Genomic DNA, 10,587 nt, shown 5'->3' on the forward strand with positions numbered 1-10,587 from the left:
AGCTATGTTCCTTTACATCCAGATTTTGCCTTTTTTTTCTCTTTCATTTTGCCCTTTATCTTTGATGTTTTACCCTTTACCATCCAGATATAACATTTGATTTGCTTTATTTATTTTGCTCCAGTGGTCTCCTGTTGGCAAGATCAGATTTTCTTTTCATCTTTTCCTTCTTTACTCTTTTTTTGAATGTTAGTTGAATATTAATTCACAAACTTTCCACTTAATCTTTTAATTTATGCATCTCCTGTGTTAAGAGTTTATGATCTAATATGCAGTTAATAATTATATTGCTTTGTACTATCTTATTGCAGTCACGGCTTTTGGATTTTCTAGGATTGCCATGATTTCAACCATGTGTTCATGTTTTCTGGGATTGCTTAATAGTTAATACTATCATTTGAGTTTGTATGATCCACACACAGGTACATCTGGATGAAGGAGCCTAACTTAAAAAACCCAGTGTAGCCAAGGTTTCGTCTACTGCCATCAAAATTTAGCTTCCATCAGTGCTAACATTGTGAAAATTCATGTCAACATCGTAAAACCATTTTCTCAACTCTATTAATCTTCTCCATTTAACCCTTGGTCACTATTGGTTCCTTGGTAAAGAACAAAACTGTAAAATATATATCTTTGCTCGACAGCTGCACCCCAATGGATGCTCACATATACAGCATCCTTCATGAATTCATAATAACCTATGCATTAGGGTGGGGCCCACCATAATCTAGACTAACCTATGCATTAGGGTGGGGCCACAATTTTTACACCCATGCATAGTTTTTCTTGAGATCCAAACATGGCCTAAGGGAGGTAAAGATTTTTCAGCTATATGGGCTGAAATCTTGCAAATTTTAATCTTTATTTTTCTCTAAAATAAATTATTTGAGATGGAAAAAATGACCCAATTAATTCAAAAATTTATTCCCTTCTAAATCGAGGAAAGGAAACATTTTTCTTGAGATCCAAACATGGCCGAAGGGAGGTAAAGATTTTTGTAGTGGGCGCCTCAATTTCATATTTGTTGCTCCGTCTTTGGATTTAAGTTAAGGACTGAATATGTAGTGGCTTCAAAGCACACCAATTCTAGAGTTTCTACTGCTGTGATTAAAAGTTGCTTTTGCTGACCACTCTACATTGATTGGTATCAGAGCATACCAAATCAAAGAGTATAACTGTATAAGTTTAGAAGCTTCAATGATTTCTGCTGCCGATGTTTAGAATCCACTTGGTTTTCACTTCCGCTCCACATCATATTTGGTATCAAAGCCAGGTTGTTGTATAAATTTCATTTTATGTGGTCCTGTGTGCTCAAGGCAACAATTCAGAGCAAGGTTCGTGTAGGAGCTGCCATTGAGAGTGTTCTCATTGGATGTTGTATGTTGTTGCCCCAATCTGTTTACTGTGTCCACTAGTTTTTTCTTACTATTTTTTTTCATTTATTTTTGAGATACCACACTTTCAAATCAAGCACACAAGAGGGGTATCCTATAGGTGTCTATTTAGTTTAATTTTATTCTATTTAAATTACAACCTACATATTATTCATGTGTTTGCTTCTTTGTCACTTGTTATATAGAAAAGAGATGAAAAAGAGGGGTAATTGTAACCGAGTTTTTATATGGTGGCCGATCGTGAAAATCACAAGGGCAGAGTGTCAAATCTCTGCCCCTTGATTTTTGATCTAAGTGGAAAGTCAAAAAAGGGGCTTTGACCAGGATAAAAAATCAAGGAGCAGAGTTTTGACACTCTGCCCTTGTGATTTTCACGGTCGGCCACCATATAAATTCTCATTGTAACCTATTGTTCTTTTATTTTTTATTTCAATAAAAGATTACCTTTTACCATAACTAGTAAAAGGCTACAGTCCTTATTTTTTCCAAAAAGTTTCTTTTACTTATATTTCTAAAATCTTTGTTCTTTCTAATAAATCTTCTAATTACATACATCCAAATATAGAAGAGAAAGTTTCTCAAAAACTGTGTTCTGTTGGAGAAATTACTTTAGAATGGAACCATTATGACATTTCATGTATGTTTGGTGTTGTACGATTAAAAAGACCAAAATGCCTTATTCTCATTCTTCTTTGTTTTCCTATTGTTTAATCTCCACCACCATTGCTGACCATTGCTGCAACTTGAAGGAGGAAGAAGAAGCAGAGGAAGAAGAAAACAAAAAGAATCGATGTCGGGAAAAATAGAAGATGCTAGAAAAATAGAAAAGAAGAGGGAGAAGGAAAAAAAGGAGAATCGACACTCGAAAGAATGGATCGGAAAAAATGAAAAAGGGGAAGAAGAGAATGTTGGGGTCGTATTGGTGGAATTGGGGTCGACTCGGTGAGATTTAGGAATGACTCAGTATTTTTTAAAGTCAGCTTGGTGAAATTTAGAGCCGACTCTGTGAGATTTTTCGGCCGACTCAATGACGCCACATTTCACGAAGTCGGCCGCAATTCTCACCGACACGGCCCCAATTTCTGCTTCCTCTCTCTCTCTTTTTTAAAATTTTTTTCTGGAGTCTTTTACTTTTTCCATTGTCGATTCTTTTGTTTCCTTCTTCACGCTCTTTTCTTCATCTAATTTGTCTACTTTTTCATCGTCTTCTTTCTCCTCTTCTTCAACCTTTTTCGAGTTGCAGCGACGGTCGTCGGTGGTGGTGGAGATTAAAAAACAGGAACAATTAAAAATGAACTAGGCATTATAGTCTTTCTCACAGTACGCGAAATTGAATAAAACACCATTGACGTGTCATTTCAGAAAAGATAACACAATTTTCGACGAACTTTCCTACTATAGAAAATGTTCTTTTTTTGACATACAACCCTATTTCAATTAAAAATAATCATTTTTATTTTAAGCACTCCCCCAATATCTTTTTTTTTCTTCCATTTTCTTTTATAGCAGTACAAAAAATGGACTCCTATCCTACTTCTAAAAAAATAACAGTAGGCTCTCCTCTCAAGAGGATCTTTCATTTCTCTCTTCCCCTCAAAATCCTAGAAGGGGGTGGGGTGGGGATATTTCCCTCGACTGGTGCAATTCTCTCTCTCTCTCTCTCTCTCTCTCTCTCTCTCTCTCTCTCTCTCTCTTCCTCGCCTCCTATTGCTCAAAAGGTTACAGGAGAACTCTCTTAAAAAAAGTCATTTCTTTCTCTGCACACACTTTACTATAATGTAGACTTTCTACAATTGTTTTTTTTTCACCATACAAGCCATTAATACACAAATACAAACTAGAATTTATACTTTTTTCCAAAGCATTTTATTTAATCTCGATCTTATATATTGGGGCGATGCGCGCATCAAATCTTCGGCATTCATATTGATTTTCACACAGGGCTTCTACGGAATACCAACTTCTCAATCCATCCATGACAGATCCACCATCAGTGATTGGACCCACGAATCGCAAGCATCGTGAAAGATTTAATCCTCTTCTTTTATTATTCTATTCTTTATTTATTAGATCCATACATAAACAAATTGCGCATAAGCTATTCTTAAATTTTATTTATTTAAATAAATTTTTTCTTTTGGTTATTGTTTTATGCATTTTATAGTAACCGATCATATGCATACTTTATCATTTATAAATTTCCAGATCAAATTTGTTTGATATAGATTTCTTTGAAGTTATTATTTTATTTAATTATAATCTTTGCTTGCAATACATCATTTTGATGATAAAACTACATATTTAAAGCTTTCTAAACAAATTTTAGGTTAAAACTTTTACATATTCACTTCGACATGTTGAACTAATCATGACCCATTAGAAATCTAACTTCACAGTTATATTTAAATTCGAAATTTTGATGTCCTCTCTTCCTACTACATTCAAAATTTCAAACCTTTTATTTATTTTTAATCTTGTTTTCTTTGGTGTATGAGATCAAGGGATAAATAAATACATGAAAAAAAGATCTTCTAAAGAGCATGTACAATTGAACTCTGTGTAAAGAAAAGATGGTAGAGAGATGGTGTGTCTAGTAGCAAGATATGAGAGAAATGACTTGTTTCTAAGAGAATTATATAATGAAAGGTCTTATGAATACGTACTCAGCATCCCATCCTTCATATTTGATCCTACAGCAGCTCACTTTTTGACGGGCTGCTGTTGGACCAAATCTCAAGGATGGTACCTTTATCGTACCGCCTTTATGTGTTCATACGGCCTTTCAGCATATAATTTCCTTCTAAAATGGGAGGGAGAAAGATATTTTGGTTTATGGCAGATTTTAGCTATAATATAAAATTTTATTTCTTTCTATATTTATGTATTTCAAATTTAGATGTTTACAACATCCTCTGTAGAAGAAGATGAAGAGATTAATTTCATACTTGCGCAGGGGTCGGGCTGTCTCAAATGTAAGCAAAAGTGTGAGTGTTCTTGATCTTTCTGACAAGGAAAAAACTGCTAAACCACCCAGACGCATCTCAATTCCTGCCAAGTCTTCTGTCAGCCCACTACCGAGACCGGTTAGCAGCATTACTCCAATATCAGAAATTAGAACAAAGAAATCAACTAGCAGCCAGGGAAATTGTGATACACCTGCCTTTGATGCGTCAAAGTCGACAAACAGGCGGAAATTCAGTGTTCTCTCATCCGTCTCTTATTGGATATCACAGATTAAGATATCTGAATCTGCCGCTAAGCATTCAATTTCACTTGGGTTTTTCAAGCTTGCCTTAGAGTCTGGATGTGAGGTATCTAGGTCCGTATATTCTTCAATTTCACATTACACACATTGCTTGTATTCTATGCCACAAATATCTCCAATATTTTCAAATTATCACGTTTTTATGGCGACATTTTGATAAAACGACAATTCCGAAATAATCCCTAGATTTTAAAAATATAGCAATAATATCATAAAATATTGCAATAATATCATGATGTTATCCTGACATTTTTACGATTTTTTTATATTATATATTTTTCTTAAATTTTATATATTTATGTATTTTTAAATAACTTTTTTTTTTCCTGATATAAACCTGGAAAAAATAAAAGAAATTTAATATATTCTGAGATTTTTCTTTGCCTAGAAATTCCCAAGAACGATATTTGTGACATTGCCTGTCTTGATTTTTCTTTCCCACATACTTCTAATTTGCTAATGCATTGTGGCTTGAATTCACAGCCTTTTCAGCGATTGCGTGATGAGCTGAAATCATATGTACTTTGACATAACCTTCTGGAACTTGGAGAACCCACAAAGGAATTGCTGAGAAGCTACAATATTTCAGAAGATTTAGAGTAGGTACAGGTCTCTGAGACATGCTCTCTGGTCCCTGAGTCATCTGATGAAGATGGTCATTCGACTTCTACTGCAAGAGCTGGCAATTTGAAACCCAAATCATTGAATTCCGAAAATATTAGAGCGTCTGTAGTTGGAGAAGCAATTTAGAAAGAGGGTGGTAAAAAAAGAACTGCAGTCAAGAACAGGGCATCAGTTAGCAAAAGCTCTTCAAATTTGGCATCTATTATTGATAATTGGAATAATTTGCAAAAGAAATCTCAGCGGCCAAGTAGGCAGGATACCAACAGAGAGAAGGGGAAGGTCAAGAATTCAGAGACTAAGTTTGCTAGTGAGAAAGGTAAAAAAAACATCTCGATTTTTTTTTCTGTTCTTTTTTTCTTTCTTTTTTTTGAAAAATGATCAGGTGTATGGTGTTATTTCTTGCCTCAAGACCTTTTTCCTCATGGGAAAACTGCATGGCATTCATTTTTTGTTGTTGTGGCAGTTGACCTCATGGTTACTATTCAATGCTTTGTGGATAAACCCATGGTGAATGTATAATGTCAACCTACAAATGGAAATTATTAATTTTAGGGCAAATTCTTAAAGAACCCACCATTTTGATAGGGTCACAATCAAAATGGCATCTTTTTGTTATGTTACAGATTCAAGCAATCCTATGTCTAACAGGAAACACAGCAAGATGACAAGGAAATTTGGTATGATATTTTCTTCAATAAAATGAATTTCAATTGACTGTTTTTCTAGAAGGATGGGGCTGCCGTTATGTTTTTTTGTCACATTATAATACATGTGGCACACTTAGACATTTGTTCCACTCATTTAGCGTGCCACCATTACCTCTAGTCTCACCATTATTGGGTGATCCTCACCTGGATAAAAGGATATGACTGTAGGATAAAAGACATGATTTTAACATAAAATGAGGACATAATGTTAATAATCAAGCTGAACACTTGATCACCTCGGGACTGGAGGCAATGTTCTAGACTAGCTGGGCACACCAGACTGATCAGGATGAACACCATTGGGTGTGCAATTTTTTACAGTTGGAAACCTGTATTACCAAAAGGTAATATGGACACATCTATTTGTATCACTATTCATTTCTACATTGGCGCCTTATCTGAATTTGAAAGGTCTTTTCTTAACGTCTTCCTGCCACATCTGAATTGAAAAGGTCTTTTCTTAACTTCTTCCTACCATATCTGAAGAATTGAAAAGGTCTTTTCCTAACTTCTTCCCGTTACGGAATTTACATTGGCATCATATCTGAATTGTTCATTTGAAAACTCTATTGCGGTGTGTTATATTCAAATGCTAGAAAATGAGAAATTAACTACGGGTTCATATTCAACGAGGACAAAAATCTTCTGACTAGACAATTAAGATTGTTCATCTAATGATGGTTTCAGGCTACTGCATATTCATGGTTCGCTTAGCTAGATTATATCTTATGTGTCTAGTAGATGGTTACATTGATTGGGTTGTGGTACATATATTGCTTCAAGGGATTTGCTAGCGACTATCCCGGATGGCATTTCATGGCTGGCTGTTGCATGTGAGAGCAGCCTCACAGGCTCACTTTTCATCAGATTTTGTTTTATGAACTTTATTCATCTGAGGTGGCTGCTCTCAAATGCAACAGCTTGCCACAAAATGCCTTTCTGTGATGGTCCCTAGCAAACCCCTTGTTTCAATATATGGTGTTACCTCTTACCTGTTACCTTGATAGAAAAGGTGTGTCTCTAGTGGTCTTTCTGAGCATGACTTTGTTCAACTTGTTTCTTACAAACCTCTAGTCTTCATTATTTCAGCACTCTCATATCAATATATGGTGTTCCCTGTTACCTTTATAGAGCAGGTTTCATCAGAGGTGTTTTGGTTGTTTTGAAGGTTTTGGTTCAACCTTTTAAGCAGCAATGATGGTTTGTGGCATTGAGCCTGTTCAATTAGAAGGTCCATAAATCTTACAACTTTTTATTGTTTAGTCCTCTCGTACCAACAATTTATTTTTTTCAATTTTAATCTGAGGAAAGGTATCTGCCATTACAACCATAGTTTTAAAACGTCTCAGCATCATCGTCGACTCTGTCGTGTCAACTCCCTTTTACGCTGGATGAGTTCCTGTCCGAATCCACATTTTCACCCTTCAAAGTAAATAAGATATCCTTTGACTCCATAATTATGACTATTTCATCTGGGTACTCGATCGTGGCATTCAAAGTGACTAGGATTTGATTTGGCTTCTTTTTGAAACAGAGATTAAAACATTATTTTAATGATTTTGTTGTTTTTGCCTGTAATCCGAAACAAGTAATTCAAGTATTTTCAACTACACTTGATTTGTTTTCTTTATTGTGATGATCCAGAGATCTAAAGTGACCTTAGAATATGATTTTAGTCATTTAGTTGAAGGATTTTACTCACTGAATGTTGATTGTCGGTTGTGTATTGTTATTGCTATTGTCTCTAATCTGATACAAGTAATTCAACTGTACAAGATCTGTACTGTTGATTGTACTGACTCGAAGCTCAACATTTCCCTGGTAGCCGATTTAATTATTTAATTGAATTCCTTTACCAATCGAAAGCTGATTGTTGGTTGACTTATTAGCAGTAATCCGTTTGTGGTTCTTGAAATACCTCTAATCCTATGCATGTTTTTAACTCAGCTATTGAGGGGCTGTAATCCAGTTCTTTTGAAGGTTTCCTTTTTCCTTCAATACCGACCCTTTCTAATTTCTGACATCCCCTCAATCCAAACATAAAAGGATGTTTTTGGGGGTCTAGCCTAACTGCGATGTTACTCACAAGAGGAAGGGATTAGAAACACCCGTAACTGAATTAAAAAAAGAAATGGCAACATTGGATAGTCCCTTGATCATTTATCAGTTTCATACCCCTTAGACCCCTTGACAGGGCACGAGTATCAAAATAAGAAATTGTGGATTACATCTCCTATTGTTATTATTATAAGTTGTTATATGCTTCTCGTCTTGTTTTCTATCTGTTTGAAGGTCAGTAAGAACATTTGATGTATATGCTATTCTCGTTTTATTTTCTATCTGTTTGAAGTACACAAATCAGAAGGTTAGTTTGATCATTTGATGTGAGGCACTTTTGAAGTACACAAATCAAAATGCTATTCTCGATAGCAGCCTTCAACAGGTAAAATTGTTGAGATTATGAATAAGTTTCTCACACTTGTACACTTGCCTGTTAATATGTTTCACCCCAAAAATGCCCACCAATTTGTCATCTAAATGCTCTGTTCCTGTTTTGCAATTTTTCTTGTTTGAAGGTTTTAAGCAGAAGACAAAGAACAAGTGTTTGTGTTTGAGTGGTGAACAGTGATAATTGCTGTGTGTCATTGTTTTATTCTTGTGGTGATTGCCAACACTATATTGATATCATTTAATTTTTTGTTTTGTATACATTTGAAACATAAATTATGGGTTTTTGTTATAAAGGTTGCATGGTTTCTATAGTGCAGATATCAACTGTACCAGCTATTCACAAAAATATAAAATAAATAGTGAAGCGCCATTATCAAAATTTAAAGTGCAGATATCAACTCCCTCTAGTTATGGCTTTCAGTTTTGAATCAATGCATTGAGAATCACAGTCCAAATTGCACGAGGGAGAATGGAAGAGAATGCTGGATATTTGGAGACAGAACTAAAAAACAGGTGAATGAAACAAATAAGACAAGCTAAATCAATCAAACAAAGAGAATTGAAATACGACAGGTCGGCAGGCATATAAAAATTAATAAAAATGAAACCAAAAGTAGTTAATGTCTAACGTGTAGATATCAAAACCAAAAATGAAACCGACAAGTACTAGTAGTCGGCCGCTAAGGAGGGAGAAAATCAAACAACTCTAAGCTTTCCTTAGACACTCTTGCTCTAACTAGCTTATTATTGGCTTCGCCATTTGCCAATCTTACATGCTGGAAAGAAATATAGGTCCCAATATAAATGGTTAATGGCCACACAATTCAGTACTTAGTTGAATTTTGAGATAAGAGTTGCTAAAATTCTCTGCATGCATGGTGGCTCCAACTAGTTTGCTCTTTTTTTCTACCACCTCCAAATATAGTAGCATTGTAGTTCATCTTCATTTTATTTTCAACATCTTTTTGTTTTAGAAAATCCCCTTTGAACATTGTGGTATGTTTGCTCTCATATGAGGAATCGATTCGACCCGGCCCGCGTCCTTTTTCAATTAACAAAATATCTACATTAAGGTCTTCTTAGTTGCTGTAAAGTGAAAAGAGGAGTGGACGTATCAAAGCAGATGGGTGTAAATACTATACCCATTCGTTTGCTTTGACTGTAAACTTTACATTTTTCAAGGAATAAAATATTTGGGCTTTTGATCAAAGCAAAAATGGCTCTTTACAAACGACAATGTCAAAGTCTCCGTGTTCAAAAACTTGGAGTGTAGCAATTTTATGGAAAAAGTTTGGAAAGGGAAAAAATATAAAAAAATTCCTACTTTTTTTTTTTTGATAATTTGAATCCACCCTATTCAATTTTAATTTAGAGGGACCTCATGATATATCCCTATAAATTAACCATAATCATATTATTCCCTTCTAAAAGAGGAAAGGAAACATTTTCCATAGAAAAAGTTTCCGTCGGAAATATTTTTCTTGAGATCCAAACATGGCCTAAGGGAGGTAAAGATTTGTCAGCTATATGGGCTGAAATCTTGCAAATTTTAATATTTATTTTTCTCTAAAAAAAATTGTTTGAGGTGGAAAAAATGGCCCAATTAATTCAAAAATATTGACTCTAAAATAAATTTACAAGTTTGAATTTTTATTGGCTGTTATAATGATTAAATCACACTTAATCTTAATTTTGTTATCGTTGAATATTAATTCAAAACATTGCCGACAACGGTACGTAAAATGACACAAAAATGTCCATGATTGATGTAAATTACAACATCTATGTGCCTGTGAAATCCCTTATTTTTCAAAAACTACTGTGGACCCACTTCATATGATGATCGAAACCGTTCATCTGTTGGGCCACAACTTAAATCATCTCCATAGGATGATCCCAACTTCCCAATCTATAGAGGTTTTTCTAAATGTGCAGTCTCTCTACAAATCGGAGGGTTAAGATCATCTTGTGGAGATGCTTATTTAAGTTGTGGCCCAATATATGAACGGTTGGGATCATCCTATGAAGTTAGTCCTACAGTATTTTTTTTTGAAAAATAATGGACTTCTTGCCCGCAGAATATAAAACCCCCCCTACTTTGCACCATGTTTTGATACGGTGGGTCCTACCAATTTCCCTCAAACAC

General features: G+C 34.8%; 1 protein-coding gene across 4 annotated transcripts in view; it reads left to right on the forward strand.

The window, feature by feature from the left end:
* The window catches only part of LOC143885499 (uncharacterized), an 18,779-nt gene extending 10,082 nt beyond the window's left edge, over window positions 1-8,697 (forward strand). For 2 of the 4 annotated variants that reach the window (XR_013253292.1, XM_077389703.1), the window contains exons 2-4: window positions 4,348-4,705; window positions 5,143-5,599; window positions 5,907-8,697. Coding sequence is in view for 2 of the 4 variants with exons in the window: in XM_077389703.1 (XP_077245818.1) it covers window positions 4,348-4,705; window positions 5,143-5,187 (403 nt within the window). In the remaining 2 variants the exon portion in view is untranslated. Of the gene's footprint in view, window positions 1-106; window positions 471-4,347; window positions 4,706-5,142; window positions 5,600-5,906 lie in introns of those variants that run through there. The other 2 variants (XM_077389704.1, XR_013253293.1) reach the window with 2 other exon arrangements.
* The last annotated feature ends 1,890 nt before the right edge of the window (window positions 8,698-10,587 follow it).

Source organism: Tasmannia lanceolata, unplaced genomic scaffold, assembly GCF_043159265.1.
Source record: "Tasmannia lanceolata isolate RefF3 unplaced genomic scaffold, GAP_Taslan_0.1 ptg000008l, whole genome shotgun sequence".
NCBI lineage: Eukaryota > Viridiplantae > Streptophyta > Magnoliopsida > Canellales > Winteraceae > Tasmannia > Tasmannia lanceolata.